General features: G+C 48.4%; 8 protein-coding genes across 8 annotated transcripts; 4 read left to right on the forward strand and 4 right to left on the reverse strand.

Moving 5' to 3' along the window:
- Window positions 1-1309: 1309 nt before the first annotated feature.
- N7446_006274 (glycoside hydrolase family 32 protein) lies at window positions 1310-2829 on the forward strand (the record flags this gene model as incomplete). Its single annotated transcript, XM_058515022.1, has 2 exons — window positions 1310-1712; window positions 1784-2829. 2 exons carry the CDS (start codon window positions 1310-1312, stop codon window positions 2827-2829), a joined length of 1449 nt encoding a protein of 482 aa, XP_058372200.1.
- A 1313-nt stretch (window positions 2830-4142) lies between these two features.
- Window positions 4143-5352, reverse strand: N7446_006275 (uncharacterized protein; the record flags this gene model as incomplete). Its single annotated transcript, XM_058515023.1, has 2 exons — window positions 4143-4768; window positions 5073-5352. 2 exons carry the CDS (start codon window positions 5350-5352, stop codon window positions 4143-4145), a joined length of 906 nt encoding a protein of 301 aa, XP_058372201.1.
- A 1697-nt stretch (window positions 5353-7049) lies between these two features.
- On the forward strand, window positions 7050-11397 carry N7446_006276 (fungal specific transcription factor domain-containing protein; the record flags this gene model as incomplete). Its single annotated transcript, XM_058515024.1, has 10 exons — window positions 7050-7265; window positions 7323-7612; window positions 7683-7895; window positions 7949-8060; window positions 9430-9725; window positions 9811-10182; window positions 10252-10308; window positions 10391-10981; window positions 11057-11233; window positions 11277-11397. 10 exons carry the CDS (start codon window positions 7050-7052, stop codon window positions 11395-11397), a joined length of 2445 nt encoding a protein of 814 aa, XP_058372202.1.
- Window positions 11398-11753: 356 nt separating this feature from the next.
- On the reverse strand, window positions 11754-12590 carry N7446_006277 (uncharacterized protein; the record flags this gene model as incomplete). The annotated part of the gene is made up of 2 exons (XM_058515025.1): window positions 11754-12404; window positions 12429-12590. The coding sequence occupies 2 exons, from the start codon at window positions 12588-12590 to the stop codon at window positions 11754-11756; spliced, it is 813 nt and encodes a 270-aa protein (XP_058372203.1).
- A 1154-nt stretch (window positions 12591-13744) lies between these two features.
- N7446_006278 (uncharacterized protein) lies at window positions 13745-14524 on the forward strand (the record flags this gene model as incomplete). The annotated part of the gene is made up of 1 exon (XM_058515026.1): window positions 13745-14524. One exon carries the CDS (start codon window positions 13745-13747, stop codon window positions 14522-14524), a length of 780 nt encoding a protein of 259 aa, XP_058372204.1.
- Window positions 14525-16681: 2157 nt separating this feature from the next.
- On the reverse strand, window positions 16682-19116 carry N7446_006279 (uncharacterized protein). The gene is made up of 5 exons (XM_058515027.1): window positions 18445-19116; window positions 18255-18383; window positions 17656-18168; window positions 17361-17599; window positions 16682-17296 (listed from the first exon to the last, which is right to left on the reverse strand). Exons 1-5 carry the CDS (start codon window positions 18834-18836, stop codon window positions 16809-16811), a joined length of 1761 nt encoding a protein of 586 aa, XP_058372205.1. The 5' UTR covers window positions 18837-19116; the 3' UTR covers window positions 16682-16808.
- Window positions 19117-21267: 2151 nt separating this feature from the next.
- Window positions 21268-21718, forward strand: N7446_006280 (uncharacterized protein; the record flags this gene model as incomplete). The annotated part of the gene is made up of 3 exons (XM_058515028.1): window positions 21268-21379; window positions 21437-21549; window positions 21614-21718. 3 exons carry the CDS (start codon window positions 21268-21270, stop codon window positions 21716-21718), a joined length of 330 nt encoding a protein of 109 aa, XP_058372206.1.
- A 400-nt stretch (window positions 21719-22118) lies between these two features.
- Window positions 22119-22934, reverse strand: N7446_006281 (syntaxin family protein; the record flags this gene model as incomplete). Its single annotated transcript, XM_058515029.1, has 1 exon — window positions 22119-22934. One exon carries the CDS (start codon window positions 22932-22934, stop codon window positions 22119-22121), a length of 816 nt encoding a protein of 271 aa, XP_058372207.1.
- Window positions 22935-23120: the final 186 nt, after the last annotated feature.

Consider the following 23120-nt stretch of genomic DNA (forward strand, 5'->3'; position numbering starts at 1 on the left):
CCAGGTTTGGTTTTAGCCGGTTATAATTCAGTCGGAAATTGCATGTTGTTTATTTTACTTTGAACCAGGATTGCTTTTGCCGCGACGACAAGTCTGTATTGGGCAATGCTCCTTGATTTCCCTCATGCTTCCATGCGCGATGTATACCCTATGGTGCGAGACATGACTTCAGGAAGCCCCTAGTCCTATAATGAGAAATTAGCCAGACTCTGCATGTCGCAAGATTTCACATGGGATGTGGGCCTGTGCGCCGACAGCCTTCAATGGACCCAAGACTATGGTCGGCGTGAAGATCAACTTTACAGACTAGAATAATTTATCCATTTCGTGCCCTGCATGGGGCCCCCTGACGGCGAGGTTTGCCCCGCACAAATAAACCGCTCACAGATATTGGGATGTTGGTGCGTGGCGTCTTCCTGCGGGGTTCATTCACAACTATATTGTTATGGATCTAGCGTTGGCATGACCGAGAACAAGGGTCGAGGAGTCAAACAGATCATTGGTGGAGCAAGGCGGATGTCTTTATTTCTCGTCCTACTTCGCGGAGAAGGATTAAAGTGCGAATCTGCGAGCAGAGGTAAAAATCGCTTTGTTTTCTGACAGAAAGTGCAGCAAGAACTATTATTGCTTCCCCCCTCCTTTTTTTTTAAACAAAACTACGATCAGCCACAGGTAGTATCAAATTTCTGAGGGATGGAATACCTCGCTAAAGATTCTGTCCATGCGTGGCTGCACCCTACTTATTCCCTCTTCTCTACGTATGGGCAGTGGTTGCGGTTGGCTATCGCTGTAGTTTCCGACGTCTCGAAAGTTAATTTTAAGACAATTTTCTGCTGAGACATAAGCAGACATCACAGAAGACGAAATACGCAACTGCCCGGTCCCATTGCGAAATGTTCCTAACGAGCATACCGAGAGCAATACGGGGATATCCGAGTCCGCAAGCCATGGCGTTTTCCCCACAATAATACCTCTCGAATTATCCATGTCAGGTCCAAATTATCGCGGACCAGACCGGGTCGTCCGCGGTGCCCCGAAATGCCTCTCGTTTGGTTTCTCCGGGTAAATATGCCCGGGTGATATGCAGTGGTAATTGCAGAGGTTTTCAGCAGTTACTCTATCTGAAGAACACTAAAAGTTGACATGCCCCTGGCATGGGTGAAGAATGACGTCCTTGGGCGACGATCATGAATGATGATCTTGAAGAAATCCTGAGGGTATAAATTACCTTTGTCGTCAGAACTGAGGACGAATGTCAGCATACCTCCACCTCCCGCTTTACAAGCACACCTGAATCATTGCAGCAACCATGTTCCTCGCTTTAGCATTCGCACTCGCCACTCGGGTTGTGGCAAATGACTTCCGCCCTGTCTACCATTTTGTCCCTGAGGAGAACTGGATGAACGAGCCCAACGGTTTGATTAAGATCAAATCAACCTGGCACCTGTTCTATCAGCACAACCCAACGGCAAATGTCTGGGGCAATCTGAACTGGGGCCACGCAACCAGTAGTGACCTGGTCCACTGGACTCACGAGCCCCTTGCCATAACAAGCGAGAACGGCGTCGAAGCGTTCACCGGCACTAGCTATTATGATGCCGACAACACCTCCGGTCTAGGGTCTTCTACCAGCCCACCCTATCTGGCCTACTACACCGGGTATTTTCCTTCCAACGGGACCCAGGACCAGCGTCTTGCCTTTAGCGTCGACGGTGGCGTGACCTGGACGAAGTACCAGGGCAACCCCATTATCTCAGCCGCCCAGGAGTCGCCGCATGACCAGACGGGGGGCTTGAGACCCGCGACCCCAAGGTCTTTTTTCACCAGGCATCTGGGAAATGGGTCATGGTCCTTGCCCATGGCGGACAGGACAAGCTGACGTTTTGGACATCGTCGAACGCAAAGTCCTGGACGTGGAAGAGCGACCTCTCTGCTAGCCAGATCGAGGGTCTACCCTCTGGAATTACTGGGTGGGAAGTGCCTGATATGTTCGAACTCCCTGTCCAGGGCACCAATGCGGCCACCTGGGTGTTAATTATGACCCCTGCAAACGGATCTCCCGCTGGTGGTAATGGTGTTCTAGCCCTGACAGGCTCCTTTGATGGATCAACATTCAAACCTGACCCTGTCGACCCTTCTAATCTTTGGCTCGACTACGGTCGCGATTTCGACGGTGCTTTGAGTTGGGAAAATGTCCCTGCTTCAGATGGACGGCGGATCCTTGCCTCTGTTATGAACAGCTACGGCGCTAGCCCACCAACCAATACCTGGAAAGGGATGCTGTCTTTCCCTCGGACCATTACCCTGAAGGAAACAGCCTCTAAGCGATACCTCCTCCAGCAGCCTGTCACTGAGCTCGCCCTCGTTGCTTCCCCGCTGGCGACAATCCAGAATCAAACGATTACCACCGGCCAAACGTTGCTGTCATCCATTCACGGAACTGCGTTAGACATCAAACTTGCCTTTACCATTAACGCAGGTGCCAAACTTTCGCTGGCAGTGCGCAAGGCCACGTCGGAGCAGACAATCATCCAGTATGACCAGACAAACTCGTCGATATCTGTTGATCGAACGACGAGTGGAGACATCTCCTACGACCCCGCTGCAGGCGGAGTCCACAGTGCTTCCCTGAAACCAGATGGTTATGGGGTTATTCATCTCCGCGTCCTAGTCGACATTTGCTCGGTGGAGGTCTTTGGCGGGGAAGGAGAAGTTGTGATTTCAGACCTGATTTTTCCCAGCGAGACCTCCGACGGACTGTCCTTGGGGGTGACTGGGGGATCGGCCAATTTGCACTCTGTCGAGGTGCGCAGCATTTCGCTCAACTAACGTGGGAGTCATTGAATTCCCTCGTCGCCGCTAGTGTGCCTTGCTGAGTCCAATAATTGGAAAAAAAAATTCTAGTCCTGAATTAGGTCTACTTTACCTTCACCCTTGACTTTCTATCTTCCAGACGTCCATGGATATAAAAGAATATACAAACCCAGTTTCGTTTTCATTCCTATTACCGTTGACCTTATTTATTTCTCTTTTCTATTCGCCGATTAAAGCAAGTTCGGGCTCCATCGCATCCGCCAACTACTAGTCCAGTCTTGGCAAGCGAGGGGAGCTTGGCACTGCCGTGCTTTCTTTACCCAAACCTCGGTTGAGGGATTCCTCAGCGCACGATCGGCACACCGAAGTTCCGCCTAGAAGACCTAAATAACTAATTAAAGGATAGAGATCTACGTTCTCTAAGGCCTCCCAGCACTTGTCCGCGATTCGAGGTGTTATTCCCGGAGGTGGTCAAGTGCCTAAAGAGGGATCAACGGGCACTGAATCTCAATGACATGCACAGTGACCACAGCTTTGTATAGTGACTCTAAAGATATATAAACCCGCCTGCCAGCCGTCTACCGCAGAATCATTGTCAACCAATATTTCATTAATTTCCTTACAAGTACTTCTTTACTATGATGTTACCCTCCGGCCATTATGCCATGGTCTTGGGGCTCTGCGCATTTAGTGCCGTCAACCTATACTTTAATTTGCGAAAAATACGAATCCCTCATTCAGATTGAAACAGTCGCTGACGTGGTATAGATCATGAATCCGAATCCCAAAACTATTATAGCCAGATTCCCTCGCTTAACCCGCTACGCCCTTCTAGTGCAGGTAAGCCGAGTAGATGTATACAAGAGGCACACAAGCGAATGTCCCGATCAACGAGACGAATTTATCTAGATCGCCCAGCTGGAACCTGTAGGTTAGCTCAAAAAGCGATGACATTCAGTGGACCTTGTATGGCACAGCCAAGTGTGGAATACTTCATACTATCCAATAAGAATTAGGCCAGATCTATTTCCACGTAACCAGCATATTGTCTTCCTGCAAAATACAAGGGTGTAGAATGCTTTTTATATTCACAAGAACACCTAACCGCTCTTCTGATCCCTGGCCATTTCCAGTCGATCTTTCAAAGTTCCATGCATATCCCGTATGGATGGACTAAGCTCACTTGGCCCACGCAGAGCATCTGCCGAAGCCTCAAGGTATTCCCAAAACCGTGGCTCTGTGAGCAACCGAAGACACCGCACTTCTAAAGCTCTGACTGCGGCAAAGGAAATCATGCATATACTGAGGCAAATGTGTAAGCACATATATCAAGAACAGAAAAGCGGAATTGCAAGCACAAACCTTGCACACAGGAACCAGGCCTTCGGGAGACATACCCGAAGGGCGATTTTAGCTGCACCAAGGAAGCTGGTTACCGATTCAAAGAACAGGCGGCCGTATGGTAGTAACTCGCTGTCTGCGAATCCATCAAGTATGATACGGTATATCACCGGCCAGTAGATTGACACCTCATACATATGGTACTTAGCTCGGCAAATCGGACCATTAATGTTCTGAGACTCGAGGCCATTGTCTGGAGAAAAACTATCTGGTAAAGAGCCCAGTGCATGGCTTGGATTTGCCTTCCTCTCCGTATGGGGAGAGCCGTCGTCATATGTACTCAGCACCTCTGTTGCTGAGCTAGCATAGCCATTCAGCACTTGTTGTAAATTTATCTCGGTACAAAAGTTGAACAGTGATTGGAGCGTTTCATTTGGTGAATAAGCTTCGCTATCTTGAAGAGTTCCGAACAAAGATGAGCTCGAGGGTGTATTCGAGTCACCAAAGTGATCCCACATGCATGTGCTTGTTGGCAATGGAGTAGTTGTCACCCCGCAGCGAAGCCTTTTGCCGAAGTATGGTAGATTCAAATGCATGGATGCCTCACTGAGTGCTTGTTAGTCCAGAAAGAAGGAAGCCGGCAGGAACATACCTCATTATTAGGTAAATCGTCCAGTACAAGCGCGTGATGAGGTGTGACTCTGGCGAACCCTCGGAGAAAAACGAACCTCTTATTCCATCAAGACAAGTTAAATTAGAGGTGGCAAGACTTGGAGTAGATTTTCTGATGCAGATAATAGCGTACCTTTTCAAAAACGGCTGAATTTTCAGAAAGGCGGCTTGTATATAGTCGTATGCTTGTCTTGGTTGGAGGAGACAAGAGCAGTATATGCTAAAAAGGACCAGGCATTGAACACTTGTAATGCTGCATTCCTGGATGGCTATTGGCATCATCGACAAGGCAGCTTCATAGTGTGAGGTGTGAGGTCGACCATCGACTAGACTTGCAATCGCTGCAACAAGGAGCGATAGGCACGATATTGTAGAGTAAGGAAAGCCGGCAGCTTTGGACTCGAAGAAATGGAACGTGAAATCAGAATGCAGAATGGGGTACCACTGATGGATCTGATCCTGGAACCGGCGGAAGATACTGGTGGTAAAGTAAGCTGAGTGGACTTTAGTTTGTTGACTCTTCATTGTTGAAGACCTACAGATCAGTAGATTCGACACACGTTGATTCAGTCGCAGACGAAGGCATTCGGGGAACTGCGGTTTCTAAGCGGTACAAACAGGATGCTAAATCTGACGGTAACCCGAAAACTTGCATGAGATGAGGAGACCTGAGGACGAGAGGTGAACAATTCTGTGGTGGAGTATTGTCACGTTGTGCTGACGGCTGTAGTCGAGGTTCCAGTAATGGGGTGATAAACTCTAGTCTTTCTCGGATGCTCATGAGCTCCTGTACCAAGCTACCACAAAGATATAAGCTATGATAGATGTCGTTGTGTGGAAAGGGTCAACTTACTGTGAGGGCTGAGAGTAAGGAGCTTGTCCATAGACACACTCTACACCTTGGGAGACGCAGAATGAGCACTTGGGCCTGATCCGGTCGCATCGCCTCCTGCGGCGGCGACAGTGGTCGCAGACCGAAGCCATTTTGTAAGGGAGCATTGTCGTAGGGACGCTCATGAATATCGAAGATTTGTCCTGAACTGATATGAAGGCATTATTTTAGGGCGTGTCACGAAAAGGACTCCTATGTTGAGCGTTCGGACCCTGCGTTCACTAAACCCGATTAGATCTCATACAGTAATTGTATTTCCAATGCATTAAACAGTAAATCTGCATCAATTTCTTGGCAATGCTAATGCCCCGAGAATCGGTATCTGAGGTACTTCTATTTACTATGCAGCTCCCTAGTAAAATTAAGCCCCCGACGTCGCCGACGAGTAGTCCTGCATCGTAGGCATCGGGAATAGCTTCACCGGCATCCTAGGGAACGCAGAATGCGGCCTAGGCATTGCCTGTAGCCGTTCATACCTCGCCGGCTACATTTTAGGGCTTAGAAATAGCTCATCGGAATCCTAGGGTGAGGATGCTTAGTCTAGTCGCCTTAGGAAGCGTCGGAGGGTACTGTGTATATCCTTAGGAAGCATTTGGCATGTTCCCAAATAGGAAACACGCCAAGATTAATTTAGTCTCTGGTAGATAGTTAATTTAACTAGGGGGTTGCATAGTAAATAGAAGTACCTCAGATACCGATTCTCGGGGCATTAGCATTGCCAAGAAATTGGTGCAGTTTTACTGTTTAATGCATTGGAAATACGATTACTGTATGAGATCTAATCGGGTTTAGTGAACGCAGGGTCCGAACGCTCAACATAGGAGTCCTTTTAGTGACGTCCTTATTTTATGACCGCCAATGGTGACACTCTGTTCCAGCTACAGTTTAGGGAGCTAGTAGCACGGATGCCGGTACCGAGGTTCTTCTCGTAGTAAGTACTTTGTCGTGGAATGGGACCCTGCCTCCTGGTTAGCTGCAATGTCTAGCTGCAATGTCATTGGACTGTGTTTTAGCGTCCTCGAAAGCCTTCAATCAGAGGTGTCGAAATTAGCCGTCGCGGAGCGTCTCCTCCTCTCCGCGAGAGTCGCTCATTCTCAATCCCCGCGGCTTGAGTGCTAGAGTTTACCCTAATTGCCCCCTTTTTTCTGGAGAAGTCTCCAGATTCTCCACACTCAGGATTGCGGAGAAAGTTTTGACCTCTTCCCTTCTCGCTTATAGCAGGGGAAAAGCGACATATTTTCCACGTCAAACTCGGAGGACGGCGCGCTCGTTTGTTGCTTTGTTTCACCGGCATACAATATTGCATCTACAATGTGATTGCGACTATACCATGACAGGCTCGAATAGTATCGGTTCATCCACGCTTTCGATGCAGCATTCTGATCATGCGAAAAGAACAGTTCAACGCCCAGTTGATGACCCTGCTGCTCTAATCCTGGAAGCCTGGTCCCAAGGCCTTATGACGGGTTCACTCGTCATCATGGCTGCTGTTACCTATGCGAATATGCGACCAGGTGTTTTGCTGCACAAGTTGATCTTATTAGAGGTAGCCCTGCCGCCATTGATGTGGAATATACCCACTAACGTGGCCACTTCCTGATAGTTGATTCTGGCCCTAGCCCACGGAACATTCATATTTGCCCCGGATCCTGTGTACGGCTGGTACCTGGCCACAACCGCGATTGGATTGATCGTATCCTGGTCTTTGCACAATGTGATCGCGTGGATGAAGAACACGCCGTTCATGGGCCGCAAACTTTCGCTCTTCTACATCGGCACGATCATCCTGGCTCAGCCATACTGGGCAACCGAAATTTACGCCAACTTCGCCTACTTCAACAACATAAACCTTACTGTTTACGAAAAGATCCGCCCGTGGGAAGCACTATTTCGGTAGGAACTGTCATATTGGTGTCATCTTTTTCATCTGTGGCTGCGTCGACTAACCAACGCTTTGACTCAGCGATCCGTGGTGGATTTATACAACGTGCAACCTCTTTTGGGTGGTCAAGACACAGTACAACTTTGGCATCCTCGAGTTGGTACGCGAATGCCCTCGATTCGGGCTCATGCTGGTCTCAATGTGTCTCTCCATTGTCTTCATTGTCCTCGACGTTATCAGCGTGACTGGGGCACTCAAATCCGCCATGCCGCTGGGCATTAACCCTTTTGGAAAGTGTGCTCCCCTTCAGTCTCCCCTGGAAGTATTTTAGTCTCTCTTGTGTTTAGGGCTGACGGGTGGTGTATCCTTCAGCTATGCTTTATGTTCAAGTGCCTGTGCGATACCATTATTCTGGACGATTTCAAGACTGCCCTTGACAAGCTTAGTGCTAGATGGCTTGTGAGGCAAGGATTTCACGGAGCTCATACCCTTGGTTAGCATTTTCTTTGATCTCCCTTCCTCTACCTACCATTTATGCGATAAAGTCCTGACGCATCGAGTATGCTTAGATTTTAGGAGCCACCCGACCTTTACTGATGAGCGTACTACGCGGCACATGGGAGATATTATCTCATTGAAGCGCCCAGTCAGCGCTGTGCATATTGAGTAAAAGGGAGGATTGTGACTAACCTGTGCCTCTGGAAATAAAAGAGGGACGATGCCCTATTTAATATAACAAAGAAACATGCGTATACCTGTGTAGATGCCAAGAAAGAATTGCCGAAATAATGTACATTCCGGTCATAAAGTCTGGATTCTGCCACAGCCCAAAAATATTGCCTATCCTCTCTTGTCAGGGTAATCAGGAAGACAAAGCCATTGGGCACTACCCTTGCCTAATTTGAGACTTCGCCACCCGAAGAAGCTGCATTTACCATTCACGGAGCTGGATTGGCGAAGCGAGATAGGATGATCGGTGTCCCGACAAGGGCTGGACGACAGCCACGGGCTACCTTTCGGACTCCTCCCCTCCGGGTCATACAGTGATTGATTACTGATTACTGATCATTATCTGACCACCCACCGGCACAATCCCTGCCAGTCCCGTTCTGGTATGAGCAGCTCGACGCCCGAGAATTGACAGTCACATCACACCGTTCCTCGGTCTCTGTTGCCCGAAACCCTTCGTAGTCCGCGTTTCAGTGGCTGGCGACGTGTCTCCACGCGGAATGGAGTCAAAGTCTACTCGTGCCCGTAGCCGTTGGGTAGAGATTCTGAATCCTGATTCGACGGTTATTCTTCCCCTCGTTGCCTTTCCCCGCAGTACGTGAGATAGAGATCTTCTTCGTGTATTCTAGAAGCATAATGTCATGGGGCAGGATAGCCAGGAACGCTTGTGCAGAGCGCCATTGGGCCTCTGGGGCACGCCAGTGGCGTACCAGACCCTGTAAAAGACGAGACTCGTCTATCTATTGTTGTGTCAAGCTTGAACTCAGGCAAATCACCTGTCCGGAATTTCCAAAGATATGCGTTTATCATGGACTGCAGACAGCCCTGAAGCACCCGGTCCAAGAACCTGCGACCAGACAATGGATCTTGATGGCCTTCCGGGTCACGACATCCGGAGACGCCGGAGCGCTCTCGCATGTAACACATGTCGGGGAAGACGGACAAAATGCGACGGCAAGCGCCCCAAATGCTCATTTTGCTTTGAACGTGGCAAAGACTGCTTCTACCCGGAGACACAAGAACTTCCCCCTTCTTCGTGAGTGACATGCCCATCGAAAGAAAGAAAGGTTCCTATTTCTGATATCATCTTAGCCTGAAGGCGGAGCTTTCGAGGTTATGGGAACAACTAGACCATATCACCGCCGTAGTCCAGGGCCAAACCCCACGGAGCTCTTCCTCCCATGATGGGCGACAGGACTCTTTTGCTCTTACAGCCCCTGGCGCGTCTCTGGGCTTTCCATTTATGGTAATACAGAGTGAAGCATTCATGAATTTGCTTGGCCTCGAGCAATCCCTGCCTGTGCTCCTCGAGCATGTAGAGCGCGGCAGAAAAGCAATCCCAGCTCAATCATACGGCGCGAACATCGTGATGGTCGATCTCCAGGAGGCATCAATGTAGGTCAACCGCGTGCTGTGAATGTGTTTCTCTGCCTTTTAGACGCCGCAATTCGATTCTGACATCAGGTGAACCTTACTATAGTCTTCTAAATGCGTTCTGGGAACAGATCCATACTTGGTATCCGATCCTGCATGCAGACTATACCGAGGAGTTCATCCAGGCAATAACATCGTGTTTCCCCACGTCGGTAAAATCCTGCCTTACTCTTCTCGTCTTGGCCATTGGTTGCGTCGTGGAATGCGAGTCCGTCGCTGATGCCCTGCGGAGCCGCCCGGAAGCAATATACATCGAAGCAGCTATGAAAATGCTTCCGTGTGCATTTGCACACAGTGGCCCACGAAGCGCGCAGTGTCTACTATTGTTCGCCATATACCACCTATGCCACGGGCAGCCATTTCAGGCTTATGATTTCGTCGCAATGGCGTCGTATAAACTGCAGAATTATATCATAAAGTGAGCAGAGGCGTATCAGGACTATCTCGGCTCGGATACAATAGCTGACAATCGACTCGACTCATCCAGTGAACTTGACGCCGACAGTGATGCCACCCAAATGTCGATTCTCGCAAACTGCTTCTGGTCAGCGTTACTGATTGAAAGGTTCCACCTCTCGTCCGACCTCGTGTCAACAGAAAAAAAGCGGAAGCTGACCGATTTATAGCGAGATTACAGTCCAGCTAGACCTGGTCAACAGTGGGATCCGCAACATGACTTCGTTTGCCCCGGTCCCAACAAGCTCAGGCACCTGGACATGGCATTTAAGTCAATCTTTCGAGTCATCTACACCCAGCGATAGCGATGGTGAGTTCTACCCCCAAAGCAACGATCTGTCATATTTCGTCGCGGAGATCGCGATGCGAAAAATGCTCCAGCGCTGCACGTGGTCGACGAGTACATTGGCGCAAGGTAGCCATGTTTATGCGCCCATCGTCGCGGCCGAGCTTGAGCGTCAGTTGGACGAGTGGCTACAATTACTCCCGCAGCAGCTATCTTTCCGTGCCTCCTCTGCCATCGGATCTCACCAGCGGCGGGATCCGAACTCGGCCCAGGTAGAATTTCTGCGTACGCAGTACTACGCATTTAAGGCATCGATCTATTGGCCAGCAGTCTACGAAGCTCTTACTGCGGGAGAGGCCAACAGCGACCTCCTCCGCCATTGTACGAGATTTTTTACCAGTTTCGCCGAGTTTGTTCCCAGTGCTGCCGCTGCAGTAGTCGTCTGTAAGCCGAATCTGTGGACTTTGTGTACAAGGTGAGCTGTGCCGGTGCCCTTGTTTCGCCGCAGCATCCGTTGGATTACAATCGGCTGACCGGTTCCGGTCTATAGTGTGTTTACCATTTCGATGGCTGCGCTGGCAGGCCTGACGGAACCATGCCTGGTTGGGCTTGTTCCTCGGGAGGCTATTCTCGGTCTGAAGCTAGCAATCAAAGTCCTCGACGGGGCCGCGGAGGTCAGCCCCTCGCTAGCAGAAATGGGTGCGATACTGAAGGAAAGAGTACAGCTGTATGATTGTAGCTAGCCGTGGCAATTGCCATAGTTGCCACAGCTCGGCCACAGGCTCGTGCATACAGAACCCATTTTCAATCACAACGGAGGGGACGGCCATGACAACCGAGCCCGACCCGTTCTTTGATGGCGACGACGATGTATCCTACCCCGTTACCTAAGACTCACAAGTGAAGTTGCGCTCCGGCCGGGGTGAATGGCCACGTGAGGGACCCTATATCCTAGTATTTGAGGATATCTGTCAAGAGAGATGGCCCATCAGTTTCGTCCAGCCAGCGACTAGCCACATTTAGTTCGATCCACTCGTTACAAATATTTATGCGCCTCTTTTTTCTTATGTTAGACGACGACCAATAGACATACTTTCCCGAGCTTCAGATTCTATATCCTGGCCGTCCAACTCCAGTACACTATGGATGGCACCCCCGACTCCCAGATTAGACATCTTATTGACCCCTTCTTGTGATGCTCTTGCATGCACTCCATCTCGTTGTCAAACAGTTGGATTATCAAGACGTCAGAAGTTTGTTGCTCTGAAATGAAGTGCCAGTTCATATGCCTTTTGTTCCTCATCCCGTGGTCCATAAGCTAGATAGCCATGCGATTGGTATGTTCCATTATCCTCGTGGAATGTAACATCCCGAACCTGTTGTTCGTTGGCGACGTTCAAGTTAGGGGCGTTGGTATCAATTATCCGCGACAGATGAGCATGAATAAGGTGATCCATGGGCTCAATCTGACCTGCCGGCCCATATTCAGATTCAGGAAAGAAAGCACAACAGGATGATAAAGTCAAAGGGTCACGATGGACTGTTTCCAGGGGCCGCCATATAGAGAAAAGCGCAAATCGAGGTATCCCATCATCGCCCTTCTGCTTCCCTCGATAAAAGCCTTTGCGATCATCCCTCCGCACGCCGGATTCATGCAACCGGTTCTCCTGTTTGTTTACTTGCTCGGCCGCCGAAGCAACGTCTGCAATGGTACTTTCAAATGTTGTACCTTGCACCCTTTGGGGAAAATTCAAGACGCACCTTCGGGGCAAGACATCTACCATCTGTCGTCGAAATTCCAATAATAGATGGAAATAGTTCAGGTATGTAAACTTTGTCTTGGTTTTGTCCTTTTTTTCTGTTTGTGAAGCTTTCGTTGTATACTTCATTTCGAAGCACTGCGGATATCACCATCTTCTTACATCCCGTAACTTCTTGAACAAGTGCCTGTACTTCTTGGAAATAAATTTCACGAAGCAGATGCTCATTAATCCAACTTGTACGATCGTATGGAGCTGCATGCAGGGACGAGAGATGTCGGCGAGCGGTGAAACCATGAACTGAGAGCTTGTATGGGGACACATCTCGAAGATTTATAGAGGGCTTCTGCAATAGTATCCATTGCAGGCGATAATGATGATGATGATGATATAAAAGAGAAATCTTGACAGCCCTATGTGATTAAAGGTCAATTCACACGGAAGGGGCTGTCGACACTTTATGTTTGCGTCATAACACCCCTGTATCACATCTAGCTGCCTGAATCGTGGCTCAGTTGCTGCCCTGCGCAGATACTTCCAGAGCTCAAAACCATTGTGACAGACCATAGGGAAAGGAAACTGTTTCCTCGTATGACTAGACGCAATTACTAACCCTGGATAGCTATACCCGGCCATCGGAATATCGCAGACTGCCAATACTCTTCATTGCGTGGACAAAAGACTTTCACTTTCCCATATAAGTTACGTAAATACCACCATGCAACTCCTCTATCTGCGTTACCCCTCGCCACCACGATTGCTTGAGGGGTACCTGCAGGAAGTGACTAGACTATGCATATGCACCGCAATTAGTGCGCCACAATGGAAGCATATTGGTGCAGACACGTTTTCCAAGATCCACGGAGTGATTTTTGATGACATGCGTACAATCGGCCCCCACGTGGACGAGATCTCCAGCCTTGCATATGAAAAAGCATGTAGGAAGCTGATGGGAAGTAGCTCTGCATTGGCCCACTTTTCTATGTGTATTCGCGAAAAGTTATAATCTATGTAAAGTAATTTCTAGTGAAGTTGGATTCAAGTCCTGAGAAATACTAGGCCTCAGTTAATTTCGTGAATCTCATTTGAAACTCTTGCAGAATTTCAATTACATGCCCCACTTGAAGGATTCTCTCGAATTATAGTATATGATATCCGTATGGACTAGTATCAAGTAAATCAATTGACGTGTTCGGTTCGAGTGTCAAAGAACGACTGTTGGAAGGTCTCTTTGTCTTGCCAGCCTGTTACAAGTGGGGCATTCCGAATTGATCCGGCTCACCCTATAAAACAGGAGACTCCGACAAAGAACTTATTCTGCCACTTTCTAAGCTTAAGAACACCCCCGTCTTTCTAGCTCGCTGTCGATCAGCAAGTTTTCAACGGCCTTTTCATTGAGTTTTGGACATTTTGGACCGGCGTTTCGAGATCTCTCCTTCTATCACCATTCTCATTTCAACCGTGCCAACTTCTGCGAAATGGCCCGCATCCTGATCACAGGTTCTACGGATGGCTTTGGCCTTGAGGCTGCCCGTCAGCTGGTTCAGCGTAATCACACCGTTTATCTTCATGCACGTAGCCAAGAGCGCGCAGATGATGCCAAGGCAAAATGCCCTGGAGCTGCTGGCGTGCTGATTGCAGACTTGACAAGCGTGACGGAGACGCGCAAACTGGCCGAGGAAGCAAACGCGATTGGTACCTTCGACGCCGTCATTCTTAATGCCGGATTGCTTTACGGCCCTTTCCGCAAGACATCAGATACTGGCGTGCCAGCTATGGTCTTCGTCAACGTTCTCGCGCCCTATATTCTTTCTTGTCTCCTTAAAAGACCCAAGCGTCTTGTCTTTATCGCTTCGATCCTACACCGAGAAGCCAACACGAACGTGAAGGATATTTTCTGGCTTGAGCGTGGGGAAAAGGAATTCCAGGATTTCCCAGCATACTGCGATTCAAAGCTTCACGTTATGCTTCTTGCCAAAGCGGTGGCAAGGCGGTTTAATGGCACTTCAGTCACGGCTGTGCATCCTGGATATGTTGCTACCAAGCTTGGAGGTCAAGGCGCTACCGACAAGCTGGAGGATGGTGTCGAGACATACGTCATGCTTGCCGAAGGTGATTACGATCAAAGTCTCACCGGTGTATATTTTGAACCCAAAAAGAAGATCGGTGAACCTCTTGAAGTGACAGGCGACGAAGATTTGCAGGAGGCCGTCGTCAAAGCTTGCGAGGAGGTCACCGGTCTTAAGCTAGAAGCTTAAGTTTGGCATATCGGAACCCATTCATAATTGGCATCCATCTTCTAGAACAAGAAGTTTACACATATTTGATCTAGTATAAATGACATTAGCACATTAGTGTTCTTAGAGGGCAGAATGCCTGGGACCATATTGAGCTCAGTTTACTCTACAAGAATAGCCCATGATCCCATGGTCATACGCTATAGGAAGCTACCCTCTACAATTCATGCCGCTCAGAGGAGTGGTTGGTTGTATGCTCTTTGTTGATATCGACCCGCCTGCTATGACAAACTGCCATCATACCATCCCCATTTCAATAGTTATTATTCTATGAAATTTCTGGTTAGAGATGATTGATTTTCTAGAGAGAAAAGGAGTAGAAAGACTATTGATGTACACAGTAACTATAAGACTGAGGCAAATATTGGTCTAAAAGTTGGATATCAAAGCGCTAGAACTGTAGATATATCTGCAGTTGTAGTTGGCCATGTTTCTAGGATTATTATATAGCCTACAGACTACGGACTCGGCCTTTTATTTTGTATGCCACTCTCTGTTCCATTATCTGCTCTATTCTCTGGTCTATTGCGTGGCAGTGGGGATGTTAGTAGTGTGTTCAGTTTTCTCTGCACTTGTCTGCTGTACGCAGACCGCCATCTTGCCTGCCCATTTTTACTCTATAAATTACTACCTGGTGACCTGGCGATATTGACTTGGCGACTTGGGTAGCGGATCACCTTACCCATATCACAAGAGCTTAGGTTGTTTTTGCCTTTGAATGCTAGATTTCATGGTAAAATTAACTTTAAGTGTGATAAGTGTCTATAGTTCCAAAAGTTCGCCGTAGATTTCGGTGAAAGTATATAAGGGATTATGCCAAAATCTAGGGCGATTTTATCCACTGGAAGTCCCATCTATGAACTACAGAGACAGTCAAAACACTCCCAAAGTTTGGGCTTTTGTTGCAACTCTGCCCACATGATCAACCCATCCCTCTGCAATCCCTCCATCACCTCTCACTCTAAAGTCATCCTCCCTTCCCACGGTGCAGACATACCGCGGAAGCAGGCTGGCATCACCCAAGCCATCCCCAGGAAACGAGCATCAGGAATATCAAAGTTCTTCACTTGACCCAATGGGACTCATAATTGACTCCATAAAAATTCAGCATTCTGATGTTACTAAGCAAGAGATCACCAGCCGGTAAGCCCCCAGTCCAGTCACTGCTAGTGAACTTGTACGTGACAGCAGGTGGAACATATTCGTTGGTGATTATGTCGAAAACGTGGTGAATAGAAGAGGCCATTTCGGCAAGGAGATGAATGTCATCAGGGTCGGGATGGTTCTAAGGAGATGAACGAGTCGGTTTATTCAAGGTGGAGATTACGTCGTCAATAGTGGTGGATTTCCACTCAGAGTCAATGCGTTTATCAAATACGATTTGGGTAGAGTGGTTTGAGAAATGTTGCATATGTCCGATGCTATCACAAAACAGGACTTGGTCTGCTTGGAGTCTTGTTCCGAGCCAGCTGCTTTGAAAGATGATGGTCCATATCGCGACCTGGAAATGCTTTGGAAGTCGGGATAACCCTTTTTGAAATCAGATGATTTTCGCAAAGGATCGCACCTTCTTTTTGATCGAGAGTGATGCGAAACGTTGGATTGTGGCGTAAGATATGGTCACCAGACATGGTCTTGCATTACATGTAAGCCGCATCTCAGAATAAACCTTGAAATCATGCATGCTGAATAACAAAATCCAGGAAACCAGAACAATGTCCTCGGCAATCGCGCATCTTCACTGATACATTAACTACAGCATTGCCAAATACGCATGCACTAAGCCATCTATGGCGTAGTCTATCACAACGGATCTGCCCGAAGATCGTCCCTTGAGCCACTCAGCGACCCGGGGGAACAAAAGGAAACCATAACAAAGCACAAGGCATTCGTAGTTATTTAGTCACAACGCCACTGGGGAAACCTGGTGGAACACTTGTGTTATGTGGGCTACCATTCTCATCCAATTCCTTTTTTTTTTTGGTTCTTTACGATTGACGAATATCGGATGTGGATGTTTCGAAGAATGCCTGTAATGTCTATCGATAATCATGGCTGCCTTCAACCTTCGTAAAATGCATGCATATCTGTCAATTGGATATAGTACAGAATTCATGCGACAGATATTTCAATTGACGAAGTACCCCGGTAAACAAATCGCCAGGGGCATTTACTCCGAGCCGTATTCAACTGCGACAACCACAGCGCATGAAAACGACCCGCAAGCAAAACATAAAAGAAAACTTTAAACGCTCGACTTCTCTTCACTTTCATGAGAATGAGAATGAGAAGGATTGGCAACAGAAAGCTTCCTTTTATCATTTCCACCCTTAACACGACCAATACCAACCATCTGAAGAACCTCTCTCCAGAACCCAGTCGGTGGGTCAAGGAAACTATCCTCATAAGCATCGAGAAGGGGTCTCTCCCAGACAAGGTCGGCTTCGTGAGCCTTAACGAACTTTGTCTTCTTGATGACCTTCCAGATGAGGAAGAGAGGGGGAATAACGATCTGCATGGTATAGTTTGACCAGAAGGTTGAAACGGACCAGGGCTTGTAGGCTGGGTAGCCGTAGACACATGTTACGATGATCATCCAGACGAAGGCGATGTATGCGGTGTAGGGTTGGAACCATGCGAAGTAGGAGAAGGATCTGCGGTCTAGGCCCTGGGCTTTGCAGGCGCGGTGGAAGAAGATGTATGTTAAGGTGATGGTGATGTAGTTGATTAGTCCTAGATTCATATTAGTAATTGTGTGATGGCTTTAGTTGAGACTTATTTGATTGGGTCTTCTTACCTCCGGCAGTAACCAGGCTGGCGAACCACGTGATGACGATGGAGGAGCTGCTGGAACATTGGAGGAAGGAAAGCACTGGGAAGATCATCACGATGGCGAAGCAGTAGATTGGGACACCATTGCGCGTGGTGTGAGTGAGGATTCTTGGGGCTCTTCCGTCAAGGGCTAAACCGTAGAGAGTACGGATAGCGCAGTAGGTGTAAGTATTACCAGCGGAGAAAATGGAAGTGAGCAAGAGTCTAATTCAGTGTCAATATAAGATAAGGCACAGTCGAGGCTGTCCATTTGTACTTACGCGTTCACAATGGAAGGGAAAATACTAATGCCCATGTTGCGCATGCCAATGACATATGGGGATGCAGCAGCTGAACCGGAAGAACCGCCTGTCACAACCTCAACCAGGGCTGGGTCCCTTGCAGAACAGATAATACCGACAGCCAAGGCACCACCGATGAAGAAAAGACCGAATCGGATATAGACGGTCTTGAAAGCGTTCTTGATGTAAATTCGAGGGCGCTTAGCTTCGGCAGCGACCATCGAGATGTACTCAGGGCCCACGACAGCGAAGCAAGCTGACCACAGAGATCCTAGGAAACCTTCAAAACGGCCGAGAGCACCGGTGTCCAGGTATTCCATGAATGATCCTGGGTTGTTCCAGTGACGGAAGCCGTATGCATCATGCTGTGGGTTTCCACCGACCATTGTGATGAAGGTGAAGAAGAATAGAGAGAAGATCAGGATGACCTTGCCGCCTGATAGCCAGAATTCAGCTTCACCATATGCCTTGACAGCAAGGATGTTAAGACACCTGTGCGAAGGTTAGAGTCTAGATGAAAAGGGTAGCTCCCACGAGGGAACAGACAAGCCGGTCTGCTGGCTGTCATAATATCTTACCCATAGCAAATAATAACAGCAGCACAGATACCAGCAACTGGGCCAGGTTCCGTGACCACATCACTCCAGAATGACAGCACCAGTGTAAAGGCCGAAATTTCAAATGGAATCAAAAGAGCCTCGTAGAAGCTACATAAAATGTTAGCAAAATTAGTCCAATAACATTGTATCAGACGAGATAAAAACGGACAAAAAGTTCCAGCCGACCATAAAGCCAAGGGCATCGTCTACCCATTTTCCAGCCAAGCGGATAAAACCACCGCTAACAGGGTAAGCGGTAGTCATCTCAGCAAGACAGTTGTTAACCATAGCCAAGAAGATACTCTGAACCGTGAAGGCAAGGAACAAGCTTCCGGGACCACCGTGGTAGAGACCAGAACCAATGCTCACGAAGAGGGCAGTTCCGATAGAACCGCCAATTGCTATGAGCTGGATCTGACGGTTTCCAAGATGACGCTGGAGGTTGTCGACATTTGATGCCATCACACCTTCCTGCACATCCCGGGGACCTTCGGACTTCAGCCCTATGGTCTCTAACACCCCGGCGCTTGTCTCCTTGTCTTTGTCGTTCGAGTAAGTCATGTTTGCATTCCTTTCTTTCTGTCTGTTTTGTCAATCTGTTGATACGGATGGGCAAGACGCAGTCGATCAAGAAGCTAGAAATGGCTAGGTCAAAGTGTTGGGTTGCCGCTTATCGGTCTGGCGCATGGGTCTGTAGATAATGGTGTGGGCTAATCAGTTACTGCGAGGGGAGATGATTTGCCGCGAGGGTTCCGATTTGCTGCGTTGTGGACTGCGATACTGTTGCAATGGATGCTGGGTAGGCGCAATGGAAATTGCCGGTGGTCTCGGCTGGGGAAGTCTCGGGTAGAGGCGTACAGCGGCGATAGCTTAGGTGCAGTGTTGAGAAAAACAACGAACAGAAGAAACGTAATCCTTGAAATAAGAGCCTTAGAAGGAGCCGGGATTTCAACTGATGGTGAGATCGAAAATATTCCCTATCTCAGAATCTCAGATAGACATCTCAGATAGGAAAAAATTAGAAGTGGCTTGCTGGCTATAACAGGGGTTTTAAGAGAAAGAAGAAAAGTCAGTTAATTTGCGTTTGAGCCAAAAAGCCAGTTAAATGCAGACCCAGCCGAAGGCCTGTCAGCCATCTGACGAATCAACTGTTTTTAGTTGCCCAGGTCTGCCCTGCAATTGGTTGGAGTTACACTTTATCAACGTCCCCGCGCGGGCTGAGACGCTTCTGGGGGTTATCCCCTATCAGGACACGAGGCTGTCTGGGCGCCATGGATCGGGCGCCTTGGGGGCGGCACGTGGCGTAGGCGCTATGATGCATATTAGAGGTGCGCTGGATCCCACTGCCGGAAGGGGCTAGGGGGGATCTCTATGTCGTATTGGGAGTGAAAACTTCTCGACGCTTGCAGTCGGGGCCGGGCACCCCGAAACTAGGTTCTCGGGGCGCACGGTTCCCCCCGGAACGGTGGCGCAGCCATTGCCTCTCTGAGATTATGCCTATACACACTCTGAGAACTTGCCACAGGGGAGTGGCAGGTGTAGCCGATAATACTTGGTCTAGACATAAAATTGTTGAAAGCGAAAATACTTCTCAAATCTAGAGCGAAAAGAAGGAAGAAAATAGCGAAAACGGCAAGTCTGCCGAGCAGAGAGGCGGACTTGCGGCCTCAGGCCACCATTCTGAGGGCCACACCTTGACTGTCGCGTGTTGCCTTTGACTGTGCCACCTCTGAATTCTTTATTGTGATCTGCATTTATATTATCCGATCGTAGGCGGATCAGGTTGCTCAATTTTATTCTCTAGAGTGTGCTGTGCCATTGCGAAAGCAACCTTCGACATATACTTGAAACCTCTCATCTCTTGAAGCTTGAACCACAGTTGTCGTCACGCTTACTATGCCAATCTCCTATGTGTTCTTCTTATCAAGAGATTTTCACGATGTATTGATTTGGGCCCTTTTTTATTGTCTTTAAATCAAACCGCGATAGGTTTCCATTAAGACAGAGCCTCTGAGTTGGCCATAAACTGTCCAACGCTATTTCTGGTTAACAGGAGCATCTGTAGACCTATAATGGGACACAAAAAAAGCATTAAAGTTATTTCGGCAGGCTCATAGCTTGTGTTCGGAGTATCTTGAGAAAATGCCTCTGCCAAAGGGGTTCTCAGGCTCCGCATATCACCTTGTGAAACCTTACGAAAAGGTAAGACAGAACCTAGACTTGATCTTTTGTGCGAGTGTATTGCTCTACTCCACCTGTTTGCATGAAATGTAGCTATCTAAATTGATAATATACCTAACATTGTACCGCATTGACTTGCTGACTTATACGCACTGCCTGCTCTCTGAGGCCCTGATTTGCTCTGTTTGGTCCTCCCTTTGAGCTTTTAACCCCGCACATATTAAATACAAATAACCTAAACTCACCTTGATCTTGGTTCTCATTCGTCATCTGGGGCATCATAGATCCTAAGCAAACGCACCAATCCGCTTCGGCCTGGCCATATCTATGCACTAGTTAATTTGTTATAGTAAGAGGAGTAATTGATACATGAGTCTGATACACCATTTCATTGATAAATATTTATTGAAAAACTATCACTGAAGATGAATGTAATGTAGACAGTCCTACAGAGTATTTGATAGCTGGTTTGCTGTGACGTCTTAAGCACCAACCGCCCAAAGTTTGAAGCCTCATATAGCTCTATATCTTCCGATCTATAAATCCAGTACCTTCAGGCATGACATACAGTACACATGCCAGTATCAACGACGATACTAAGCAGCGAATATACAACGAGCAATTAACAATTAACCTCGGGACCCACCTGGGCAGTAGTATGACGTCATGCTGCACAACCAAGCTGTCATCCAATGTGCTTCGCAGGTTCAAATACCGGAAACCCCAGGAATATACGCCTATTTAACAGTCAACTTCAAATCAACTTCCTTCACCCTTTCCACAAAGCACAAACCGCACCTACAATACGACCATGTCTTTCCTCACATCCATCCGCGCATCCCGCCAGGCCCTCCGCACCAATTACGCCATCACCTCCACTTTCCACACTTCAGCAGTGCGCAGCTTGAAGGAGAATGACAGACGTCAGTTGTCCCCGTAGAGCACATGATAAACTTAAGCATCCATACTAACGATCCTAGACCGCGAGGACCTCGCCACCCACTACGAATCCCACAAGCAACAGGTCGTCAAGGATTCCAAGGAGGGTAAGGGGAAGTGGAGGGCTGAACTGGCGAGTAGCAGCGAAGAAGATGTAAGGGTACCCCCAGAGTATACAGTGTGAATCCAGTCAGAGCTGACATGTGGTGGTATTCTAGGTGAAAGCGGATCGTGGTGACTTTGATGGCGAAAATGTTGCTTTCGACGAGATGCAGAAGAAGACAAAACAGCGTCTCCACCAGCAGAGTTCTGGCAAGCAATAAGTGAGAGTTGTAAAGCTGTTTTGTTACTATTCCGTCGCGCTTTGGGTTTTTTTCTTTGCGGAACATGTATTCGACGGCAGTTCGCCAGTGAGGTTCTCTTATTGAGGGATACTTTATCAAATGTATCGTATTTACCAATGATAATTTGAAAGCACAAGTCGTGTCAGAGTGTCGTTGCATTGGAAGGAAAGGATATAATGAATGAGAATCGTAGATGTAGTATGATCAAGAACTCAAGAGGAGTCTAGAAAACGACTCGAGTGTTTCAACGCCAGAAACGAACCAAAACAAAAAAGTCGAAATCAATCGGCCCACCGCATGTAGCTAAAGCAACGCCCGCTCGCCAGAGAAAGAACAGCACCAGAATAACAAGCCCAGATCCCATACGTAGATGTAGGTATCATTTCAAAATTACGATCAGAATAACCAGTATAATGATCAACCCAATGATAGTCATCATACTCCAGTTCTCACCAGCCTTGCGCCGGATTTTATCTATCCGCCGTCTCGCACCATCCAACCGAGTCTGATGACGCTCGACGTCTCCATCCATCCCGTCCAGCAGGGCAACGTGGCCATCCAGCTCATCCCCGATTTGGATACTTAGCTGGTGCTGCCGACCAATAGACTCGCCAAGCCGATCCAGCTGGTCATCCTGGTCGCGCATGGTTTGCTGGTGGTGGTCATAGATTTGCTGGTTATCCATACCGGACTGGTCCGGACGTGGCGGTGAAGGCTCATCGCGATATGGGCGGAAGAGATTCTGACGATCGCGGTTTTCTTCTTCGTCTATTTCATCTTGCACCGCGGCGGCAGCGGCGGCGGAGTTGTCCATGAATCGAACGGATTTAGAAGGAGGGTGTTGCGGGATCGGCTGCTTGAGATCAGGCGATGCGGAGTTCGGTGCCTGCACCGTGTTGCTTTCCGATGGTTCGCCGTTTGCGCCATGGAACTGGGTTGATAGCTCTTGGTATTGGGCTTGGAGTGGGCCGAGTTGGTCTTTCAGGGCGGCGGCGCCTGCGCTGTCGTTCGAGTTGGCTAGACGGGTTTGCTCGGCTTCCACGGCTTCTATCCCCTCGCGGAGGGACTCGAGAGACCGGGAGATCTCTCCATCTTGAGAATTGGGCTCGAGATCAAGTGAAATCGCTCGTTGGCGCTCTAGGAGGGATAGTTTGATGTGATCAGCGAGTAGGAATAGCTGGGAAGGGCTCGTCATAGTGTCGGGATGAGAAGACTAGCGGTCTGTGTGATATATGATGGATCGGAGGCGTGTGGACGGTCAATACGGAGAAAGACCTCCGATCAGCCAGACAAAAAAAGGGTTCAGGGTTGAGATGTTGACAGGTTGAGTTGGGTGAGACGGAGATCCCCAAATGCAACAAGACGACCGAGTGCGGATCAA

The sequence above is a fragment of the Penicillium canescens genome (genome assembly GCF_028828765.1).
Source record: "Penicillium canescens strain IBT 15451 chromosome Unknown utg000004l_segment0_segment0, whole genome shotgun sequence".
Taxonomy (NCBI): Eukaryota; Fungi; Ascomycota; class Eurotiomycetes; order Eurotiales; family Aspergillaceae; genus Penicillium; species Penicillium canescens.

What these genes read in the sequence shown, in the direction of transcription:
- N7446_006279 (XM_058515027.1), bottom strand. Translation starts at nt 18,836, where the DNA reads ATGACTTACTCGAACGACAAAGACAAGGAGACAAGCGCCGGGGTGTTA. An exon ending in GCTGTTATTATTTGCTATGG is followed by an intron (nt 18,169 to 18,254) that starts GTAAGATATTAT and finishes ACCTTCGCACAG; the next exon opens with GTGTCTTAACATCCTTGCTG. An exon ending in TTCCCTTCCATTGTGAACGC is followed by an intron (nt 17,600 to 17,655) that starts GTAAGTACAAAT and finishes ACACTGAATTAG; the next exon opens with ACTCTTGCTCACTTCCATTT.